This window comes from Loxodonta africana, chromosome 15 (genome assembly GCF_030014295.1).
Source record: "Loxodonta africana isolate mLoxAfr1 chromosome 15, mLoxAfr1.hap2, whole genome shotgun sequence".
Taxonomy (NCBI): domain Eukaryota; kingdom Metazoa; phylum Chordata; class Mammalia; order Proboscidea; family Elephantidae; genus Loxodonta; species Loxodonta africana.
Window position 1 is genome coordinate 67,438,608 of NC_087356.1, and position 24,964 is coordinate 67,463,571.

The following is a 24,964-nucleotide window of genomic DNA, read 5'->3' on the forward strand; positions in this document are numbered from 1 at the left end:
TCTTGGGAAACTAAACAAGTAGAATTTCCCCTTTTGCCCATTGGCTCTCAAGTATTTAATATTCTCACATAAGTGTAATTTATTGTTCTTGTTTCATTCTGGATTTTAAAGATGTGACAGACATTGTTAGAGCTCCAGTGAGCTTCATGGTAATCTATTTGTATTTTTAAACATTTAAAATTTCAGGAAATGTCGAAGACATGGATGAAATATATTTTCTAGATGGATTTCCCACCGAGAAAAGAAAACAGCCTAAGATATAAGTTTTAAAAGACCTCCCCCATGATCTCTACTAACACTATTTAAACTTTAAGATGTACACATCAAACAATAATACTTGGAATATTTTAATTTGGAGGCTGAATGAAAGCATCTTGCGTATATTGCTTTGAGTTCCTAACATGCCTACCATGGAGAGATAATGCTTTTTTTATTTTAAAAGTAAAAGAAAATTGTTGTAAAAAACTGGAAACGTATGCATTATAAAGATTATTTAAATTATCTATAAAGACTGAATTACATTGCTAGGTATAAAATCTATATTTTTAAATATTCTTCAAAAGATTTATTAAGTGTTATCATATCATAATTACAATAAACAATAATAAATAGAGTGAGTAATTTGCTTGAATTTAAATGTTTTAATTAATGATTGATGTGGTCTTTAATCTGCTTATTTTTATGTCATTTTTAAAAATTAGAGTGGGAAGGGCACACATTTAGTAACAATGTAATACATAAAACCGTGGAAAATTTTGCTATTAATAATTATATAAGGAGACTTGGTGGCACAATGGGTAAAGCACCAGACTACTAACAGAAAGGTCAGGGGTTTGAAGCCACTAAACATGAATAACTTATTCATATGATTTCAATGCACAGTCAAAAAATGTCATTTCTACATGTCTGATTTCTAGAATATGGACAAAAAGAAAAATATTTTAGAAACAGGGGAAAAAGAATACAGGAATCTCAGGGAAATGGAGGTGGCATTAAAATACTAAAACTGTGTAGAAAAGTATTTTGTATAAAAACAAGTAAAAATACACATAACGTATTCAGCCCTGATTAGTCTATCAATCTCTTCCATCATAGAGTTACCATCTTGTTGGCAGGAATTATGTCTTATCATCTATCATCTGCTTCCATATTTCTTTTTTCTTTTTTTTGATATGTTGTTGAATTCTATCGGCTAGAATTTTGTTGAGGATTTTTGCATCTATGTTCATGAGGGATATAGGTCTGTAATTTTCTTTTTTTGTGGTGTCTTTACCCGGTTTTGGTATCAGGGATATGCTGGCTTCATAGAATGAGTTTGGGAGTGTTCCATCCTTTTCTATGCTCTGAAATACCTTTAGTAGTAGTGGTGTTAACGTTTTTCTGAAAGTTTGGTAGAACTCTGAAGTGAAGCCATCAGGGCCAGGGCTTTTTGTTGTTGTTGTTGTTGGGAGTTTTTGGATTACCTTTTCAAACTCTTTTTTTGTTATGGGTCTATTTAGTTGTTCTACTTCTGATTGTGTTAGTTTAGGTAGGTAGTGTTTTTCTAGGAATTCATCCATTTCTTCTAGGTTTACAAATTTGTTAGAGTACAATTTTTTTGTAATAATCTGATATGATTCTTTTGATTTCACTTGGGTCTGTTATGATATGGCCCATATCGTTTCTTATTCAGGTTATTTGTTTCCTTTCCCATATTTCTTTAGTCAGTCTGGCCAATGGTTTATCAATTTTGTTAATTTTTTCAAAGAAGCAACTTTTGGCTTTATTAATTCTTTCAATTTTTTTCTGTTCTCTAATTCATTTAGCTCAGCTCTAACTCTTATTATGTGTTTTCTTCTGGTGCCTAATGGATTCTTTTGTTGCTCGCTTTCTATTTGTTCAAGTTGTAGGGACAGTTCTCTGATTTTGGCTTTCTTCTTTATGTATGCGTGCATTTATCGATATAAATTGACCTCTGAGCACTGCTTTTGCTGTGTCCCAGAGGTTTTGATAGGAAGTGTTTGCATTCTATGAATTTCTTTATTCCCTCTTTAATGTCTTCTATAACCCAGTCTTTTTTCAGCAGGGTTTTGTTCAGTTTCCAAGTATTTGATTTCTATTCCCCGATTTTTCTGTTATTGATTTCCACTTTTATGGCCTTGTGGTCTGAGAAGATGCTTTGTAATATTTCGATGTTTTGGATTCTGCAAAGGTTTGTTTTATGACCTAATATGTGATCTATTCTACAGAATGTTCCATGTGCACTAGAAAAAAAAGTATACTTTGCAGCTGTTGGGTGGAGTGTTCTGTATAAGTCTATGAGGTCAAGTTGGTTCATTGTAGCAAATTAGGTCTTCCGTATCTCTATTGAGCTTCTTAAGGGAAGTCATATCCTTCTCCGAAAACAGTTGCTGCTTCCCCATGATTGGTTGTTCTCTCGTTAGCCCCGTCAGTGTGCAGCCTGCTTGTGCTGGCTGAGTCTCTGCCGCGGTTACCCCAGGGGGCTAGGGGTTAGGGCTGTGTCCCGTGCGTGCCCCACTGCAGCAAGCCGCAATCAGACCTGCCACTCGGCACTAGGGAACTCCGAGGGCTCAAGGCTGTGGCACCAGATGCCAGTTCCAGAGGCTGTTGCTGCTTCAGGATGCAGCTTTTCCTCACCTGTCACTCAGGTCAACTATTTAGACCTGTCTACCCCCATATTTCATAATACAGTTTTCTGCACTTAGTCATTAGTAGGTAATGAACTTTGTAGATTTGAAATGGTTAAGAATTATTTACCTTGGAGATCAATTTTTTCCTGAAAATTTTATTCGTACACTTATTAGAAACAAGGGCCAAAACACGAGCTATTCAGAAAATCAAAGGATATAGACCAAAGAGATCATTCTATGAATTATGATAGCTAAGCCTTACCAAAGTGCCAAATCCCATGTACGCAAATTATAGCCTCCCCACATGAAGGCCTTTGAAGATTAAAAAAAAAAAGATTAGAGGTAATATGGATTACTAGGGGTGACATCCGGGCCTTCCTAAAATTGACATTGCCTGCCATGTGACAGACAGCTGTCCATATGACACTATGAATCCAGTCTTATCCTTGGGAACTGCCTTCCAAATAATCAAGTGATGGCAATAATGTCACTATTTCTGTATCTATGTTGCTGTGTCTGGGCTTCTTTCATACTGAATATTTACCAAGATTTATAAACCTTTGTTAATGCAAAACAGCCTTTTCTCAATGATTTTATTGAGAGCGACTTTGACATCCTTATTTCTCAGGCTGTAGATCAGGGGGTTCAGCATTGGCACAATAATGGTGTAAAACAGAGAAGACACTTTGCTTTGGTCCATGGAGCTGACATTTGATGGCTGCAGGTACATGAATGCTACAGAACCATAGAAGATTGTAACAGCCAAAATGTGGGAGCTACATGTCCTGAAGGCTTTGGACCTGCCTTCAGTGGAGCTAATTTGCAGGATGCTGGCAATGATGGAGGCATAGGAGCCAAGGACAGTCAAGGTTGGTGCAAGAGTATTAAACGCGCTGAAGCACAAAAGTACCACTACATTGATATAAGTGCTGGAGCAGGAGAGCTCCAGTAGTGGGAGAACATCACAGAAGTAATGGTTGATTATTTTAGCCTTGCAGAAAACCACTCTTAGCATGCAACCTGTGTGAGCTGTGGCACTAATCAAGCCCATCATGTATACCTCAACTACCAACCGGGAGCAGACCGGATAAGACATGGTGACTTTGTAAAGCAATGGATTACAGATGGCAACATAAGGATCATAAGCCATAACACCTAACATATGACATTCTGATACAATAAAAAAAATGAAGAAGTAGAGCTGAGTCAGGCATTCAGGGTAGGAGATGCTGTTCTTCTCGGGCACAAAGTTCACCAGCATTTTGGGGGTAATGACAGTGGAACAGCAGAGATCAATGAAGGACAAACTGCTGAGGAAATAGTACATGGGAGTGTGCAGGTGAGAACTGAGCCCAATCAGTGTAATCATGCCCAGGTTCCCCACCACTGTGACCACATAGGCTCCTAGGAAGAAAAGAAAGAGGGGCAGCTGGAGCTCTGGTTTGTCTGTTAGCCCAGCAAGGATGAACTCGGTCACTGTGGAGTGATTTCCTGCTGCCATTTTTCTCTGGGAAATCTACGCAGGAAGAGAAGAAGAAATTTGAGTTAGGTGTTTATTTATGCAGCATGAAACAGATGCAAGTCTTATCAATTAGGTATCTCCAGTTCTCTCTCCCTGTCCCTGCTCTATGCTGGAAGTTAAATACTCTGGGATTATGGGTCATGCACGTAAACACCAGATGGAATTATATCTTTTTGCTTGTTTGTTTTTATTTCTGAACAGTCTCTGAACATCCAAAGACCTGTTCTGATAACTTAGAATATTGCGTGTTCCGACCCAGGTGGTACAATGGTTTAGCATTGGATTACTAACTGGAAGGCTGGCAGTTCAAAGCCACGCAGTAGCTCTGCTGGCGAAAGACCTGAAAATCTGCTAATGTACAGATTACACCCTAGAAGACTATACGGAGTAGTTCTACTCTGTCACATGGGATCGATAGGAGTTGAAAATGGACTCAGTGGCACCTAACAACAGCGACAACAACAAAGTACCTTCCATGCCTTATTTGAAATCCTCTCAACTCTTCTGCAGAACAATGCTACCAGGAAACAAGTACCTGTTACCATGAAGTTGATTCCGACTCATGTGGACCTCGTGTGTGTCAGAGCAGAACTATGCTCCACAAGGTTTTCAAAGACTGATTTTTTGGAAGTAAATCAGCAGGACTTACTTCTGAGGCTCATTAACCATTTGCACTATGCAGGGATTCCACAACAATTACTAGTATACTTATTTTATATATTTGGCTCATAGTGACCACTAAAAAAAAAAAAAAATTTTTTTTTTAGAGGTCAAATATTTGCCCATAGTTAGGCATATTATAAACAAGTGATCGCTCTATGATGGAAGACTTTTGTGGCTGTATATGGGTCCTTCACCATTTCACCCTCTGTTTCTTCTTTTAGCTAGTCATGTCTGCTTTCCAGTCTTATCTCTTTATCATTTCAGAGAAACACTTACTGCAATTAATGTGAGGTGAATATTAAAGTATAAAAATAATGTACTGATCACTGATGTAGGCTGGTTTCCCTTTAAAGAGTACCTTGTCTACTGGCAACAATTTAAAACTATAGAAATAGAGGCTCTGGGAAGTAACTGAATGGCTAGCATTAAGTATATTTCCAAACTGAGGCCCACATCCAGGAAGGAAGTGTGTTTTCTAATGAGGAGAAGTCAGAAGTTCCTATGACTGAAGGTAAAACTCATTCTTTCCCAAAGCACCACGTGCTACATACTCTCGTGTAACTTGGCGTGGTCCATGACCCTTGGAGGTTTTGTTCCAGGGGACCATGGGCTACAGGATGGAAAACTTACATGGTATTTTGACCATGTTGTCTTTGCATGTCATATGCATGTTGCATTGTATTTCACACTCACCTTTAGATCAGATCTTTTATCACTCCCTCAAGGGCATTAAAAAGCGGAAACAGTGTCTATATCTCTGAGACATGAGTTTTGAAGGGAGTTGATAAGTCCCTGGATTGGGATACCATGATGACAGTTCTATGTTCAAAACAAAAAGATGATAAAGATATCATAAAAGATTGATGATTTATCAGAAACAAGGAAAAGAGTGTGGAGATAAGAATGAATGTGAGGATTATATTACTATTTATTATTTATATTAAATATTTTATAAATTTTTTTTTTAGGGTGGTATTATTCAGTGCTTACCATGTGATTAGAACTGTCTAGGCACTTCATAAATATTATTTAATATATTTTCCCCAGCAACCCTATATATTATAAGCTTATGATTCCCATTCCATAGATGAAAAAACTGAAACTTGAGAGTCTTATGTGAGTTATTCTAGGAGACAGTGGATTTTCAGTATAGTTGTGGATGGTGGTTTCCTAATAAAAAAAAAGAAAATTTCCTTATAGTACAGATAAATTTCACATAACTATGGGAAATAAAAGTAATAGTAAAAGACCTGTACTAACACTTATATCTCCTGGAAATACCAATTGGCTAAAAGCAAAGCATGTGCAAAATACACGCTACATTCAAAGAACATAAAAGCTGGAAAAATTATGATATTAATAATTAACATTCTTGTGTGATTCTAATTAGACAAGCGTGTAGACTGAATCCCACAGTGGTGAATCTTACACTTGTCATCTATCCATGCTCAGATTGCTCAACGAACGGTGGATGGATAAAGGGACATAACTAAGTTCACAACTTGTAATTAATCAAAAAGCCATTATCTTTCTCAAATTGTCAATTTGGCAATAAATGTTTGCTGAAGGTATTTGTGCTTCCACTGTGCAAGTGATACATGAAATCAAGCAAATATAAAGCCAAAATTACATCTTCTGTGGGCTCCTCTGCTTTCATGTCCCAAGATTATTCAAGTAAAACACTAATGACCAAGGTTTTTACAATCTCAATCTTTGCTATTGGCAATTTTCACATGTTTACTACTTTGTGGATTATTATTAAAACTAAAGTCCTTGAAAATTTTAAATACATAGACTTTGAAAGTTGTTTTGTTTGTTAATAAGAAATAGTTTTGTTGTTGAAGCTTCTTATCTTTAGGAGTAAAGTTTACCTATGATTGTGAAGGAAACTTTCTAGAGTGAAAGATTGTTAGTTTTAGATAATATCAGAACACTGCAAAATTATGATTTAAAAGTGATTTGTCTAGAGTTTTGAAATAGTACCAGGAAAAAATGTTTACCTTCTCAGGAACACAATTATTTGACTTGTTTTTGAAAAATAAAGTATGATTTGCTACCATTAAAAATGTTGCTGTTGCTAGCTTATCAGATGTGCTTCTGAGAACAATAAAAAATGATGTTAATTCTCCAATTAAAATGTCTTAGGGATTGGTAAATGTCTTTTATGGAGTTGTATCACTGCAGAGCTTCTCTTTGATACAATGAAGGCACTGATATGATGAATATATCATTATTTATAATCCTTAAGCTATCCTTAGATATGTCATACCTTAAACAGTATAATAAATTTAACATCAAATAATAATGCTTTTAAGACAAAAAATAAACTGTTTTATGGACTACAAAATTCTCAAAGCCACTTTTTTTTTCTCTCTTTTTAAATTGTATTTTAGATGAAGGTTTACAGAACGAACTAGCTTTTCATTAAACAATTAATGCAATATTGTTTTATGACTTTGCTTAACAATCCCAGAACTTGTCACCACTCTGCCTTCTTGACCTTGGGTTCTCTATTACCAGCTTCCCTGTCCCCTCTTGCTTTCTAGTCCTTGAGCCTGGGCCGCTGTGTCCCTTTAGTCTCATTTTCTTTCATGGGCCCATCTAATCTTTGGCTGAAGCGTGAACCTCAGGAGTAACCTCATTACTGAGTTAAAAGGGTATTTGGGGGCCATATTCTTGGGTTTCTCCAGTCTCTGTCAGGCCAGAAAGTCGGGTCTTTTTTTGAGTTAGAGTTTTGTTCTACATTTTTCTCCACCTCAGTCTGGGACCCTGTATTGTAATTCCTGTCAGAGCAGTCAGTGGTGGTAGCCAGGTTCCACCTAGATGTACTGGACTCAGTCTGGTGGAGGCTGCAGTAGAGGTCTATTAATAGGTCTATTAATCCTTTGGACTAATCTTTCCTTTGTGTCTTTAATTTTCTTTATGCTCCCTTGCTCCTGAAGGGGTCAGACCAATGGAGTATCTTAGATGGCCACTCACCAGCTTTTAAGACCCCAGATGCTACTCACCAAAAGAGAATGTAGAACATTTTCTTTATGAACTATATTATGCCAATTGAGCTAGATGTTCCCCGAGGTCATCTCAAAGCCACTTTAGAGTTAAAAATTGTAACTGTCATATTGCCAAATGTATCCTTAAAATAGTGGTAATGAAGTAGTAGATAACTTTCCAAAGAAAATGAATAAGTTAATTTCATTTCAAAATCATATACATGAGATAGTGCTGGTATACATAATATACAGTCCAAGCAATCTTAAAGATTTAGTGTTTTGGTTTTTTGTCTTTCTAGATCCTGTAGTAAACCTTGATTTTCTGTATCGTATATTAAATATGTAGCGTCTAAAAACCATGTGAAATTAAAATAATGCCTTTTATAGTTTTTTTCACAAAGTCTTAAATCACTTGAATCATTTTTTACAAATTAATGCATTACATTTTAGATATTTCAGAATTCCATTTTGTTTTTAAAAAGATTTTTTAAAAATTCCAATAGCTAAGGAAAAATACGCTTAAAAATTAGGAAGAATATGTGCTAAATAAATCTGAGCGGAGCAGAGCTTGAATTTTAAACAAAAAATGTGTGTACAATATACAACCCAAAACCTAAACCTACTGCCATCTAGTCAATTTTGACTCATACACAGTAAATAAATAAATAAATAAATAAATAAATAAATAAATAGTCACTGTCAAATTTACTCTGACTCATGGCAACCCGATGTGTGTCAGAGTAGAACAGTGCTTCACAGGGTTTTCGATGGCTGACTTTTTGGAAATATATCACCAGGCCTTTCTTCTCAGGCATCTCTGAGAGGATTTAAACCTCAAATCTTTTAATTAGCAGCTGAATAGTTTCATCATTTGCATCACCCAGGAACACCAGGCACCCAGTAAAAAAAAGCAAATCAAACCCTTCGCTGTCAGGTCGATTCTGACACATAATGACCCTATAGGATAAAGCAGAACTGCTCCATATTGTTTCCAAGGAGCATCTGGTAGATTTGAACTGCTAACCTTTTGGTTAGTAGCCGAGGTCTTTAAGCACATATACCCAGTAGTTACACTAAATTACTATTACATTGCACCATAAATAAATTTCAAAATGATTTTCAGATATTTTCAGTATGATAATGTAACTCACATGTCTCCAGAGCAGGTAATATCCTGGGAACCATTAAGAAAGATATTCCAATAAGATGAATCAAGTACAATTACACATATTAGCAGCATTTTGATCCTATGCTCCCTTCCACCTGGGCCATTATTCTTAAAACTGAGGAAAGAGTGCTTGGCTTATATCCTCTCCCGAGTCATTTCACACTACAGCCTGCTTCTCTGCTGTTACCTGGCACCTATCGTGGATAATAGCTCTATTGGTTCTTTCACACCTTGGATACTCACTATTTCCTGGAAGTACTAGGACTGCTTCTGCTATCCTTTGTTTTTTTCAGGCACCATTAACACATGACTGATGAATATAATGCAATTTTATTAAATGTTCCACTATAAAAAGTTATTATACCATAGGCAGAATGCAACTGCTAACCGAGTGTTAGAAAGCCATGGTCATGAGGAATGTATTACTAACACTGTTGCTCCAGCAGTCTGAGTTTAGCTGCCATGTTCTCTTATCTTTCTACATCAACAACTGTAAACCACCGAACTTGGGAAGAAATAGTCCAGTAGATATATATATATATCCCCAACCCCATCCCTATACATATTTTGGTAAAAGTCCTTTAGAAATGTATTTGAATTTAGAGCCTTTCACAAAACAGGCACTTTTCAAATGAATAATCTCTGTCTTAACCCTTTATATATTTCTGTTACCTCCTTGATCCATATGGTATTCAAGTTTGTGACTCCTTGCTAGACCTTTTGTCTTGGATTGAATTGTGTCCCCCCAAAATATCTACCAGCTTGGCTAGGTCGTGATTCCCTTGTATGATTTCGTGATTGTCTACCATTTTATCATCTGATGTGATTTCCCTATGTGTTGTAAATCCTATCACTATGATGTAATAAAATGGATTAGCAGTAGTTATATTGATGAGATCTACAAGATTAGATACTGTCTTAAGCCAATCTCTTTGAGATATAAAAGAGAGAAGCTAGCAGAGAGACACGGGGACCTCATACCACCAAGAAAGCAGGGCTGTGAGCAGAGCAGATCCTTTGGACCTGAGGTTCCTGTGCTGAGATGTTCCCAGACCAAGGCAAGATTGATGACAAGGACCTTCCTCCAGAGCCGACAGAGACAGAAAGCCTTCCCCTGGAGCTGATGCTCTGTATTTGGACTTGTAGCCTACTAGACAGTGAGAGAATAGATTTCTCTTTGTTAAATCCATCCACTTGTGGAGTTTCTGTTAAAGCAGCACTAGATGACTAAGATACCTTTCTTCTAATTCTCTTGGAAACCAACTCCTCCTTGATGTGACAAATGGCAACCCTAAAATCCCCTTTTCTTAACATACTGCAAATTAACTTTTATTTTTGACAAGATTCCTCAAATATAAATGATTTTAAGTGGAAGCTACATACAAGAAATTAGAAGTTGATGATACAATATGATGTGTACATGCCCTGCTGAAAAATCTTTTATTCATAAAAACAAAAAACCCACAGCTAACATCATACATAATGCTGAAAGAATGAATACTTTCCTCCAAATATCAAGAATAAGAGAATAATGTTCTCTCTAGCCATTTCTATTGAATATTATAGTGGAGATTCAGGGCAGAGCAATCAGTCAGACAATGAAATAAAAGGTAACCATGTTGGAAAGGAAGAGATAAAACTATTCAAAGATTATATAAATTTGTGTATGGAAAATCCATAAAAAATATATTAGAGCTAACGTAAAGTTTCAGCAAAGTTGCAGCTTAACAATCAGCACAAAAAAATTCAATTGCATGTCTATATATTAGCAATGTCGTTATGTGCAGTTCAGTCGGTTCCAACTCATAGCAACGCTATGTATGACAAAACAAAACACTGCCTTGTACTGTGCCATCCTCATAATTGTTGCTATGTTTGAGCCCATTGTTGCAGCCACTGTGTGACTCCATCTCACTGAGGGTCTTCCTCTATTTTGCTGACCCTCTACTTTACCAAGCATGATGTCCTTCTCCAGGCACTGGGCCCACGTGATAACATGTCCAAAGCATCTCAGATGAAGTCTTGCCATTCACCCTTCTTAGGAGCATTCTGGCTGTACCTCTTGCAAGACAGATTTGTTTGTTCTTCTGTCAATCCATGGTATATTAAATATTCTTCAACAAAGCCATAATTCAAATGTATCAATTCTTCTTTGGTCTCCCTTATTCATTGTCCAGCTTCCACATGCATATGAGGCAAATGAAAAGAAAATGGCTTGGGTTCACACCAGAAAATCTGCTGCCTTCTAGTTGATCCCAACTCATAGTGACCCTATAGGACAGAGTAAAACTTCCACATAGGGTATGCAAGGAGCAGCTGGTGGGTTCAAACTGCCAACGTCTATGATTAGCAGCCTAGCTCTTAACTACTGTACCACCAGGGCCTCAAGGTGACAGTTTTACTTTTTAACACCTTAAAGAGGCCTATTAATATTTGGTTTGATTTCTGGTATTGGTCATTTTGAATTGAACTACCATATGGCATACTATGCCAGGAATGACAAATTGAAGAGGACTGGTATTGTGTTTGTCTTCAAAAAGAACATCTCAAGATCTATGCTGAAATAGAATGATGTCAGTGATATTATCCTTATCCGTACAAGGAAGACCAGTTAATACACTATTATTCAAATTTATAAACCAACTACTAATATCAAAGATAAAAAAAAGTGAAGATTTTAACTAAGTTCTGCAGTCTGAAATGATCAAACTTGCAATCAAGATGCATTAATAATTTCTAGTGATTGGAAAGCAAAATTTGGAAACAAAGATGAAGGATTGTTAGTTGGAAAATATGGCCTTGGTATTAGAAACCACATGGGAGATCCCATGATATAATTTTACAAGACTAACAACTTACTCATTGGAAATACCTTTTTACAACAATGTAAACGGTGACTAAACAAATGGACCTCAAAAGATGGAATGCAGAGAAATGAAATCCTCTACTTCTGTGGAAAGAGACGATGGAGAAGCTCAATATCATCAGTCAGAAAAAGGCCAGGGGTCGACTCCAGAACAGACCATCATTTGCTCATATGCAAGTTCAAACTGAAGCTGAAGAAAATTAAAACAAGTTCACGAGAGCCAAAGAATAACCTTGAGTGTATCCCACCTGAATTTAGAGACTGCCTCAAGAATAGATTTGATGTATTGAACAATAATGACTGGACTAGATGGCACCTAACCACAACAACATCTAGAATATGTTAAGAATTCTTACAAGTGAACAACAAAAAGACAAACACACAATAAAAATATGAGCAAGAGACTTGAACAGGCATTTGTCTAAAGAAAGTATATAAATGGCCTATAAACACATTAAAAGATACACAACATCATTAGTCAATAGAAGAATGGAAATCAAAACCACAACAAGACACCTTTTTACACCCACTAGGATGACTATAATTCGAAAGACAGGCAATAACAAGGTTTGACAAGGATGAGGAGAAATTGGAATTATCATACATTGCTATGTCCTAAAGGGTCAAGAAGAGTCAGAATCAACTCCATGGCAATGGTTTGATTTTATTTTATTAATCATGAATTATTAATAAATTACATATATGTAATTTATTACAGATAGAAGGTCCCCCAAGATTTCTGTTCACCAGGGATGAGCTACTGGGAAAAAGGAGCAATTAAAACTTTCTTTTCTCATCTTTCTTATGATGCTCTCATTGGCTCCCTAGTGTATAATATCCCCTCTCGGTGTTGAAATAGTAGACAGTCGGTACATTATTGACTCAAAATTAAGGTCTGGCAGGCATATATTCTATTTAAAACTTCCTCCTATATCTTTTATCAGAGAAAAAAATTGAGCAAATATAAAAATAAAATAAACATTACTTCAAACCAAACCAAACACACTGTCGTCGAGTCAGTTCCAACTCATAGTGATGCTGCAGGACACGGTAGAACTGCCCCATAGGGTTTCTAAGGCTGTAAATCTTTACAGAAGCAGACTGCTGCATCTTTCTCCCCTTGGGCAGCTGGTGGGTTCAAACCGCCAACTCCCAGCAGACGTAAGTGAGGTATCCAGTAATGTGTTGCCTGACATCGGCTTTCCTCTGACTGCAAGATATTTTGCCATGTGCAGACAGCAACACTCCCAAGCTTTGGGTTGATTCTATACTTTCCTATGAGGAATATAAAAATGTCTGGAGGACAAGCAGTTTGTATTTGGTTATCAACTGAAAGGCTGGTGATTTAAACCCACTAAGTGGTGCCATGGAAGAAGTGCTTGGCAATCCGTGTCCATAAAGATTATAGCCAGAAAAGTCTATGTACCTCAGTTCTATTCTGTAACACAGAGGGTGACCACAAAACACAATCAAATTGAGGGCAACAGGTTTACAGCATAAAACTGTCCATTCATGATCAAGTCCAACTTGCTGCTGCTCTTTTAAACCCCTAAATTATGACTTACCAGTTACCCTTTATAATATCTCAAATTTTTTTTTTTTTTTTGAATCAGTTCCTTTTTTTGACCCCTATTAAAGGAGCTGAGCTGCAGTATCCTCCCATTTCCCTGACTCTAATTCTTTGGCCAGTCGACTGTTTTTCCTGTATTCTTTGCCTCATGAGAACCCAGAAAACCAGTGCCGTTGAGTCGGGCTGACCCATTAATAACAGCCCACATCAGAGAAGCCCCAGTATCTATTGTGCTATCTTGGTAACTCTCACTGCAGATATGGGGCTGTGATCTATTATCATATTTTTACATAAATAACAGGCACCTTCTACATTTTTTTGCCACCATACCATCCCCACCTCGAGGTATTTTAGTAACTATGTTACGCAAATTGACATGGAGGCACTTATGAAAATACCTTGGGGAAAGAGAGTGGCTGACAAACAAACATAAAAGGCACAAGTTATTTGTGTAAAAATACGGTACATGTGACCAGACCACTTGAGAACTGACCCTGGCACATGCTTTCAATTTCTGTTGCTTTCTGTTCTGCTGCCCTGTTTTTCACCACCTGTCTGTTTGAATGCCCTGTGACTGCTATTTGTGGAGGATTCACCAAATCACCTACCCTGTCAGTGGTCTTAGCCTACGTTGACTTACTCACCTAGAGATCAATGAATCCTGAGCAAAAGAGTTGAAATATGAAAAAAAGATAGTTTTCTGCCTTTGAATGCATTACAGGAAAAAATGAGTAACCATTGGACAGGTATCTTTATGAAATTCCAATATGGTTATAAGAAGCATGAGACTTCATGAAGATTAAAAGGTTCTAGGACAGATGGGATTCAGATACTCACCGTTTCCTGTGTGGAATGTTTAGCCAGGGTGCTCTGTATGCTCTAGACCAAGTGCCCTCTGAAGGAAATAGCTCTTAGTAATGTCAGGGGTGGCAGTTCAAAATAGAGACCCCTTGGTTCTCTTTTACTGAGGGCTCAGAATGCAGATGTCCGCTTCTGAGTTTCTCATGTAAATATTATGAATCAAAGTTGTGATTCCCTAGTGTAATTCCCTCATAGTGCTACCTAAGACACTTGCCAAAGTGGCACGTTTTTATCTAGGGTTTCAATATACAAGAGGTCTCATCAAAAACATACAGATAGAAGGTCCCCCAAGATTTCTGTTCACCAGGGATGAGCTACTGGGAAAAAGGAGCAATTAAAACTTTCTTTTCTCATCTTTCTTATGATGCTCTCATTGGCTCCCTAGTGTATAATATCCCCTCTCGGTGTTGAAATAGTAGACAGTCGGTACATTATTGACTCAAAATTAAGGTCTGGCAGACATTGTTCTAGGAGGTCCTTATGACAACAGCTTCCAAAATGAATATATTTTCTGAACTATTTGAAACCATAGTTTTAATTCTTTTTCTATTTGTTTAAGGTTCAGAGAAATGTTCACTGGATTTGTTGGTGTTGCTCTCTGTAGTTTTGAAGACTATCTTTTTGTGCATAAACTTTTGTTTATAATACCCAGGATTTACTGAACACTTACTATGAACCACACACACAAAATTCTAAACCGGTTACATTTAGTAATTTAATCCTCACACAGCCCAATGTGGAAGACAATATTATATTGAATCAAGTAGCAATTTCATATGATTTAACTTCATATATTATGCCTAATTAAAGAACAATGGAACTGAGGCACAGAAAGGTAACTTGCATACACTTACCCGGATAGTCAGATGAACTTCGATTTTCTCATAAAATGATTACATTTAGTATGCTACATCTTTTTTAATAATTTTTATTGTGGTTTAAGTGAAAGTTTACAAATCAAGTCAGTCTGTCACATATAAACTTATATACACCTTACTACATACTCCCATTTACATTCCCCCTAATGAGTCAGCCCGCTCCCTCCTTCCAGTCTCCTTTCATGACCATTTTGTCTGTTTCTAGCCCTCTCTACCCTCCCATTTCCCCTCCGGACAGGAGATGCCAATACAGTATCAATCGTCCACCTGATACAAGTAGCTCACTCTTCATCAGCATCTCTCTCCAACCCATTGTCCAGTCCCTTCCATTTCTGATAAGTTTTCTTTGGGAATGGTTCCACTCCTGGGCCAACAGAAGGTATGGGGACCATGACCGCCGGGATTCTTCTAGTCTCAGTCAGACCATTAAGTCTGGTCTTTTTATGAGAATTTGGGGTCTGTGTCCCACTGTTCTCCTGCGACCTCAGGGGTTCTCTGTTGTGCTCCCTGTCAGGGCAGTCATCAGTTGTGGCCGGGCACCATCTAGTTCTTCTGGTCTCAGGATGATGTAAGTCTCTAGTTCATGTGGCCTTTTCTGTTTCTTGGGCTCATAGTTATCATGTGACCTTGGTGTTTTACATTCTCCTTTGATCCAGGTGGGCTTAGACCAATTGATGCATCTTAGATGGCCGCTTGTTAGCATTTAAGACCCCAGACGCCACACTTCAAAGTGGGATGTAGAATGTTTTCTTAAATGAATTTATTTTGCCAATTGACTTAGAAGTCCCCTTAAGCCATAGTCCCCAAACCCCCGCCCTTGCTCTGCTGACCTTTGAAGCATTCAGTCTATCCCAGAAACTTCTTTGCTTTCGGTCCAGTCCAGCTGAGCTGACCTTCCATGTATTGAGTATTATCCTTCCCTTCACCTAAAGTAGTTCTTATCTACTATCTAATCAGTCAATAACCCTCTCCCACCCTCCCTCCCTTCCCCTTCTTGTAACCACAAAAGAATGTGTTCTTCTCAGTTTATACTATTTCTCAAGAACTTATAATAGTGGTCTTATACAGTATTTGTCCTTTTCCATCTGACTAATTTCACTCAGCATAATGCCTTCCAGGTTCCTTCATGTTATGAAATGTTTCACAGATTTGTCACTGTTCTTTATCGATGCATAGTATTCCATTGTGTGAATATACCATAATTTATTTAACCATTCAACCGTTGATGGACACCTTGGTTGCTTCCAAGTATGCTACATTTTTAAAGCATTCATTCATTTAACAAATGGGCAAAACATCATTTTGCATGTTAGAATATCAAAAACCAGTTGCCGTCGAGTAGATGATCACTCATAGTGACCCTATAGGATAGAGTAGAACTGCCCCATATGGTTTCCGAGGAACAGCTGGTGGATTCGGACTGCCAAACTTTTGGTTAGCAGCCGAGCTCTTGACCCCTATGCCACCAGGGCTCAGTGTGTTAGAATATACACTTAGAATACAAAACTGTATTTTTAAACAAATTTGTCTTCAGCTGAGCTTAATACATATTTGGGAAACAGTTACATAGCACTTACCCTGGTGGTGCAGTGGTTAAAGCAACCAACCGCTAACCAAAAGGTCAGTAGTTCTAAACCACCAGTTTCCAAGGGAGATAGATGTGACAGTCTGCTTCCTCAGAGATTAGGGCCATGAAAGAACTATGAGTCAGATCTACTTGATAGCAGGAGTTTGGTTATATTGGTTTTATACATCAAATAATGTTTGAAGCAGTCTACAGCTTTAGTCCTCACATGTTTATCTATCCTCTTTCATGAATGAGGAAAATGAAGCCCAAAATGTTAATCAACTTTTCAGATTGTAGGCACTATCAATCAGTATTTTAAGACAATGGGTATAAACCAAAATTTTGCATAATAAGCTGAGATACATGGTTACCTATTTAGAAAAAGGAAACCCTGGTGGCGTAGTGTTTAAGAGTTCAGTTGCCAACCAAAAAGGTAGTAGTTCTACTCCACCAGGTGTTCCTTGGAAGCCCTGTGGGGCAGTTCTACTCTATCTTATAGGGTAGCTATGAATCAGAATCGTCTCAATGGCAACAGGTTTTATTTAGGAAAAAAAGAAAATGAACTTATGTTATAGCTCAAAACTCATGAAATCATTCATTTCCCCATTAAAATTATTTATTTTCCTTTTATGCACAAAGCTTTGTGATAGGTGCTAAAGTGATAATGGGAAAAAAACTAAACACAATATTTGTCCAGTACTGTGTGCTCTCCAATATGGCAACCACTAACTACATGTGGCTATTTAAAATTTAACTAAATTAAATTAGGCTAAATATTTACTCTCACAGTCACACTAGCACAGTTTCAGGTGCTCAACAGCCACACATGACCAGTGGCTACTGTATCGGGAAATGCAGAGAGAACACTGCCATCACTGCTGGAAGTTCTATTGGTCAATGCTAGTCTAGTGGAAGAGAGAGAAATGATGAAATAATCAATTTAACATAAAATTACAACAGTGGTACTTGCTGTGGAAGACAGGTTCATTTTGGAATGAGACCCTACCATTTTTGGCTTCAAGCATCCAAGCATAGCTAGAGGACATCATTCAATTGATAGAACTCAGAAATTTTTTTTAATTGTGCTTTACATGAAGGTTTTCAAAGCAAATTAGTTTCTCATCAAATGGTTAATGCACATATTGTTTTATGACCTTGGGTGCGATCCCAGAGACCTGTCAATACTCTCCCCTTCACGACCTTGAGTTCTCCATTCCTATTTGTCCAGCTTTCCTGTCCCTTTTTGCCTTCTCATCATTTTCCCTGGCTGATGGACCCATCGAGTCTTGTGTGAATGGTTGAGCTATCTCTATTATTGTTTGTCTGATCTTTGGCTGACGGAAACCTGGTGGCGCAGTGGCTAAGAGCTCAGGCTGTTAACCAAAATCGGCAGTTCAAATCCATCAGGCGCTCAGTGGAAACCCTGTAAGGGCAGTTCTGTCCTGTAGGGTCACTATGATTCTGAATCAACTGGATCACAAGGGGTTTAGTTTTTGGTTTTGGTAATCTTGGGCTGAAGGGTAAACCACAGAAGTGACTTCAGTACTCAGTTAAGATGGTTTCTGGGGGCCATAATCTCAGCGTTTCTCCTGTCTCTGTTAGACGAGTCAGTCTGTTTGTGTGTGTGTGTGTCTGTGTGTGTTTGAGATTTTGAACTTTATTCTACATCTTTCTCCAGCTCTGTCCAAGGTCCCTTTATTGTGATTCTTGTCAGAGCAGTCAGTGGTAGTAGCCTAGATGTGCTAGACTCAGTCCGGTGCAGGCTGTGTTAGTTGTGGTTCATTAGCCCTTTGGCCTAATCTTTCCTTCGTGTCTTTGGTTTTCTTCATTCTCCCTTGCTCCAGGCTGGGTGGGACCAGTAGAGTATCTTAGATGGTCCCCATGAGCTTTAAAGAACCCGGATGCTACTCACTGAAGTAGGATGTAGAACATTTTCTTTATAAACTATGTTATGTCAATTGACCTAGGTGTCCAATGAGACTACTGTCCCCAGGCCCAAGCCCCAGCTACTCAGTCCCTCAAAGTGTTTAAATGTGTCTAGGAAACGTCTATCCTTTTGCTTTGGTCCAGTTGTGCTGGCTTGCCCTGTATTGTGTATTGTCCTTCACTTTGCCGAAATTGACACGTCTAATAAATCTAGTTAGTGATTTCCCGTCTCCTTCCCTCTCCACCCTCGTAACCATCAAAGAATGCTTTTTTCTGTGTGTATACCTTTTCTTGAGTTCTTAGAATAGTGGTGTCATACAATATTGGTCATTTTGTGACAGACTTATTTCACTCAGTGTATTGCCCTCCGGATTCATCTATGTTGTGAGATGTTTCACAGATTCATCACTGTTCTTTATCATTGCTTAGTATTCCTTTGTGTGTATGTACCATAGTTTTTTATCCATTCATATGCTGATGGGCATTTAGGTTGTTTCCATCTTTCTGATATTATGAATAGTGCTTCAGTGAACATGGGTGTGAATATGTCTATTTGTGTGACGGCTCTTATTTCTCTGGGATGTATTCCTGGGAATGGGATAGCTGGATTGTTTGGTATTTCTGCTTTTAGCTTTTTAAGGAAGTGCCATATCGTTTTCCAAATTGGATGTACCATTTTACGTACGCACCAGCAGTGCGTAAGACTTCAAATCTGCCCACAACATTTCCCACATTTGTTACTTTATGTTTTTTGGATTAGTGTCAATATTGTTGGGGTGAGTTGGTATTTCAATATAGTTTTGATTTGTACTTTTATAATTGCTAACAATTGCAAGCAACTCCTCATGTATCTGTTTTCCACCAGAATGTCTTCCTTAGTGAAGTGCCTGTTCATATCGTTTGCCCAATTTTTAGTCAGATTGTTTGTCTTTTTGTTGTTGAGGTGTTGCAGTATCATGTAGATTTTAGAGATTAGACCCTTGTCAGATATATCACAGCCAAAAAATTATTCCCAGTGTAGGTTTTCATTTTACTCTTTTGGTGACTACTTTCGATGAGCGTAAGTGTTTGATTTTTAGGAGCTCTGAGTTATCTAGTTTCTCTTTTGGTGTTTGTACATTTTTAGTTATGGTTCGTGTACTGTTTATACTTTGTATTGGAGACCCTAGCTTTGTCCTCATTTTTTCTTCCTTGATCTTTATTGTTTTAGTTTTTATATTTAGATCCTTGATCCATTTTGAGATAGTTTTTGTGTACAGTGTGAAGTATGGGTCCTGTTTCATTTTTTTGGAGATGTATATCCAGTTATGCCAGAACCATTTGTTAAAGAGACTGTCTTTTCCCCATGTAACAGACATCAGCCCCATGTCAAACATCAGCTGCTCACAGATAGATGGATTTATGTCTGGGTTCTCAATTCTGTTCCACTGGTCTATGTGTCTGTTATTGTAACAGTATCAAGCTGTTTTGACTACCATCATTGCATGATATGTTGTAAAATCAGGTAGTGTGAGCTCTCCCACTTCGTTCTTCTTCTTCACTAATGGTTTACTTATCTGAGACCTCTTCCCTTTCCATATAAAGTTTGTGATTTGTTTCTCCATCTTCTTAAAAAGTACTATTGGAATTTGGAACGGTATTGCATTGTATCTGTAGAGAGCTTTGAGCAGAACTGTCATTTTCACAATGTTGGGTCTTCCTATCCATGAACATGATATGGTTTCCCACTTATGTAGGTCTCTTTTGATTTCTTTCAGTAGTGTTTTGTACTTTTCTTTACATAGGATTTTTATGTCCCTGGTTAGAATCATCCCTAAGTACTTTATTTTCTTGGGGGCTTTTGTAACTGTATTGATTTGGAGATTTCCTTTCGAAGTTCTCTTTGTTAATGTAGAAGAATCTTACTGATTTTTCTCTGTTAATCTTGTATCCTGCTTCTTTGCTCAAATCTTCTATTTGTTGCAGTAGCTTTCTTGTAGATTCTTTGGGGTTTTCTGTGTATAAGATCCTATCATCTTCAAATGGGAATATTTTTACCTCTTCATTGCCAATTTGGATGCCCTTTATTTCCTTTGCTTGCTTTCTTGCTCTAGCTAGGACCTCCAGCACAATATTGAATAAGAATAGTGAAAAAGGCCATCCTTGTCTGGTTCCCATTCTCAAGGGGACTGTCTTCAGTCTCTCTCTGTTTACAGTGATATTGGCTTTGGCTTTATACAAATGTCCTCTATTTTGTTGAGGAATTTCCCTCTGTTCCTATTTTGCTGAGAGTTTTTATCAGGAGTCGGTGTTGGTCTTTGTCACAGGCATTTTCTGTATCAATTAATAAGATCGTGTGGCTCTTTTGTCTTATTTATGTGGGTGATTATGTTGATTGATTTTCTAATGTTGAACAGTCCCTGCATACCTGGTATTAATTCCATTTGGTCATGATCTATGATTTTTTTTTTTGATATGCTGTTGAATTCTATTTTCTAGAATTTTGTTGAGAGTTTTTGCATGGATATACGCAAGGTACATTGACCTGTAATTTTCTTTCTTTCTCTCTCTCTTTTTTTTTTTTTTTTTGAAGTGTCTTTGCCTGGCTTTGGTATCAGGGTTATACTGGCTTCAGAAAATGAGTTCGGGAGTCTTCCTTCCTTTTCTGTCCTCTGACATAGTAGTCTTGGTGATTAATCTTCTCTGAAAGTTTGGTAGAATTCTCCAGTGAAGCTGTCTGGGTCAAGATTTTTTTTGTTGTTTTGGTAATTTTTTTTTTCTTTAATCCCTTCCTTTCTTACAGGTTTGTTTAGTTTTCCTGCCTCAGTTTGTGTTAGTTTAGGTTGATAGTGTAATTCCAGAAATTTGTCCGTTTCCTCTAAAATGGGATGTATCCTGGAGAATGTTCCATGTGAGTTGAAAAAAATGTATAATTTGCTGCTGTTGAGTAGACAGTTCTGTATATGTCTATGGGTCAATTTGGTTGATTACAGCATTTAGATTTTCCATATTTTTATTGAATTTATTTCTAGATGTTCTGTCTTTCACTGAAAAGGGCACATTGGAAGTCTCCTACTGCTGTTACGGAACTGTTTATTTCTTTTGTAAGTGCTGTTAGAGTTTATGTATTTTGGAGCACTGTCATTGGGTGCATGTATATTTATTATGGTTACGTCCTCCTGGTGTACTGACCCTTTAATGATTATATAGTGTCCTTCTTTACCTTTATGGCAGATTTTGCTTTAAAGTCCATTTTATCAGAGATTAATATTGCCATTGATGCTCTTTTTTGCTTGTTGTTTGCTTCATATATATTTTTTCCATCCTTTCAGTTTTAGTTTGTGTCCAAACCGTGTCTCTTGTAGTCAGCATATAGACAATGTTTTGTTTTTAACATATACATACATTCTGCCACTCTCTGTCTCCTTACTGGTGCATCTGAGGTATTTATATTTAGTATAATCATTGATAGGTATGAGTTTACTGCTGTCATTTTGATGGTTTTTTCTTTGGTGTTGGCAGTTTTTTTGTCCTGCTTAATTTTCTGTGCTGAATTCTTTCTGTTTATGTATTTTCTTTTCATCTCTTTCATTATTGTTAATTTTGTGTTTGCTGAGTCTTTATGTTTTTCTTCTTTTTTATTTTGGTGGTTAGGTTTGTTAGCTTCCTCTGTGGTTACCTTGAAGTTTATCCTTTCTTAAGTTTAAATCAGTCTTTTATTTCTTAATATCACCTTAACTTCCTCTCCACATAGAAGTTCTGTGACTACACTGTTTATTCCCCCTCTTTTTTTTGACATTGTCGTTGATTACATATTGATGTCTCTGGTTGCCTCTTTACAGTCTTTTAGCTTTGATTTGATTTTGTGAATTCCCTATCTTGGCTGATAACTGGATGATCTTCCTGTGTCCTGGTCTTGAATTGTGTCTTGATGTTGTTATTTCTCTAACCAGGGGATTCCACCCTCTTGGCCCTGCCTTAAATGTTTTAATAATTCATAGATTGGGGGCTTTAATCTGCTTAAAGTCTTTTTTTTTTTTTTTTTTTTTGCAATTTGGAGTGAGAAGGGCACCAACTTAGAAACAGAATGATCCATAATCCCTGTGGAGAATTTTGCTGATCAATAATTATATAAGGAAACGTAGTAGCAAATTGGGTAAAGTGCTAGGCTGCTAACTGAAAGGTCAGCAGTTCAAATCCACCAGCCACTACAAGGGAGGAAAGGCCTTTCAGTCTGCTTCCATAAAGTTTACAGCCTAGGAAACTACATTGGGATAGAGTTCTACTCTGTCCTGTAGGGTCACTATGAGTCAGAATCTACTATATGGCACACACAACAACCATTATATAACTATAGACCAAGAAATCTGAAATAATGTAAAACATAGTTTTCTGTTCTCATGAATTTGATAATCTTCATAGAGATATCTACAAGCATTCATTAATAGTAAACAGTACCAGAAAGGACATTATTACCATAGAATGTGTGATGATCTAGAAAAGGGCCTAATGATACCCTGGAGTGGTCAAAAATGCATGGAGAAATAGACACTTGACTTTTTCATTGAAAGGTGTGTACAATTTGGAAAGGCAAGATGGAATCAAGAGGCCATTTCAGGACCGAGAAGCAGCATGAATGAAGGCAAGGCCTAAGAAATAAGCTTTGTTGAGATTTCTATTAGCTACCCCATCCAGCATATTTTTTACCTTTCTGGCAGATCTTAATAGCTATTAAAATATTAATACATTTTATTTATGCATTATGCATTTTATTTTAATCACACTATTATTCTTCTTAGACACAATGCCTAATCCAAATGTTAAACTCTTGAGAGATCACCAGAGTTTTCTGTGACTAAACACAAATTTTGTAAGGTGGGGCTGCAACTGCTAAATATCATTTATATTCATTCTTTCTTCCTCAATGATCAATGCCCTGGATCTTAGTTTGGCACATGGCCATATAGAATAATCATGGCATTTCTCAGGCTCCCTTGCATCTGATTCTTAACCACTGTGCCACAAGGGTTCCAATCCTAACTGATACAGAAGGTGAACATTAGCTCTGTCCCTGTAACACACTGGTGATCCATGAAAATGCTAATTATTAATGAGGAATTGTTTTCTTTTACACAATAAAATATACTTGTGTCAGAAGGAATGAGAGACAAACTGAGTATGCGAACATTATCCAAGTCCATCATAGGGCTTAGTGTTTGAATTTATTTAATATATCATGTTCTTTCTTATTATTAAAACTTTCGATTACATGTACCCTTCTGTAATGGTACTTGGAGCTGTGGTTGTGCAGTGGTTAAGAGCCTGGCTGCTAACCAAAAGGTTGGCACTTCAAATCTACTAGCAAGCTGCTTCTTGGAAACCCTATTGGGCAGTTCTACTCTGTCCTATAGGGTCACTATGAATCAAAATTGACTAGGTGGCAACAGGTTTGTTTTTGGTTTAGTAAGGGTACTTGACAAGCCCATGAATTTTTTCCTTTCTAATTTGTAAATTTTTTTTTTCTCCTTCTCTCCCTCTGTGTTGTGGTAGAGCTTTATTTCCATTTTGGCATCTGCCTAATATCTATCCTAATATTTTAATAACATATTGTCTACGAGTCCTCAGAATAACTAGAGATGGCTCAAACACATTTATCTCATTAACACCTTTAAGAACTTTTAATATATAAATAAATCCCCTTAAATACGAACAATTCTTATGCACAGTCATTTCAACCTATCACTCATCAGGGCAAAAAAAAATTTCCCAGTGGGTGTTGTTTGTTCAGTGCCTACATTAATACAATCAAAATTACATATAACATAGCCCTTGTGAAACATATCCAAGCAGTATATGTATATGAATATAATTCACATACATATACATATATGTTACACATAAATATATACAAATATATGGAATCACATACATATAGAGATATACATATTTCTTTTTGCAGGATTAAAACATGAGATACGTAGATAAAGACTGATTAGTAAGTACGTAGAAGGCCAAGAAAAAAGTTTCTTTTTAGTTTCCAAAGAGGGAAATACCCTCACCTCTCCCATTACAACTTGTGATTTTATGTGGTGACGTAAGGGGTGATATCACATCAGTGTATTAATGCTTCCTATTTGATGGCAAGTTGTAAAGCAAGCACAGTTTTAGGCATGCCAGTCCAGTCAGATGATTTTAAAAATACACTTTAACCAGATGTAAATGTTCACGCTTGGTCTAAAAAGACCCAGTAGGCCTGTGCTCTGCATCTGGGCACAGCATTATAGAGATGAGCAGTCAAGAGGATCATGTTATTTGGAGATGTCCATGCTTGTTTCTCCTTAATA

The 24,964-nt window shown here is 37.2% G+C and overlaps 1 protein-coding gene across 1 annotated transcript; it reads right to left on the reverse strand.

Annotated features, from left to right (window-relative positions):
• Positions 1-3,180: 3,180 nt before the first annotated feature.
• Positions 3,181-4,229, reverse strand: LOC135227712 (olfactory receptor 8G1-like). The gene has a single exon (XM_064268324.1). It carries the CDS (start codon positions 4,129-4,131, stop codon positions 3,181-3,183), a length of 951 nt encoding a protein of 316 aa, XP_064124394.1. The 5' UTR covers positions 4,132-4,229.
• Between the last annotated feature and the right edge of the window lie 20,735 nt (positions 4,230-24,964).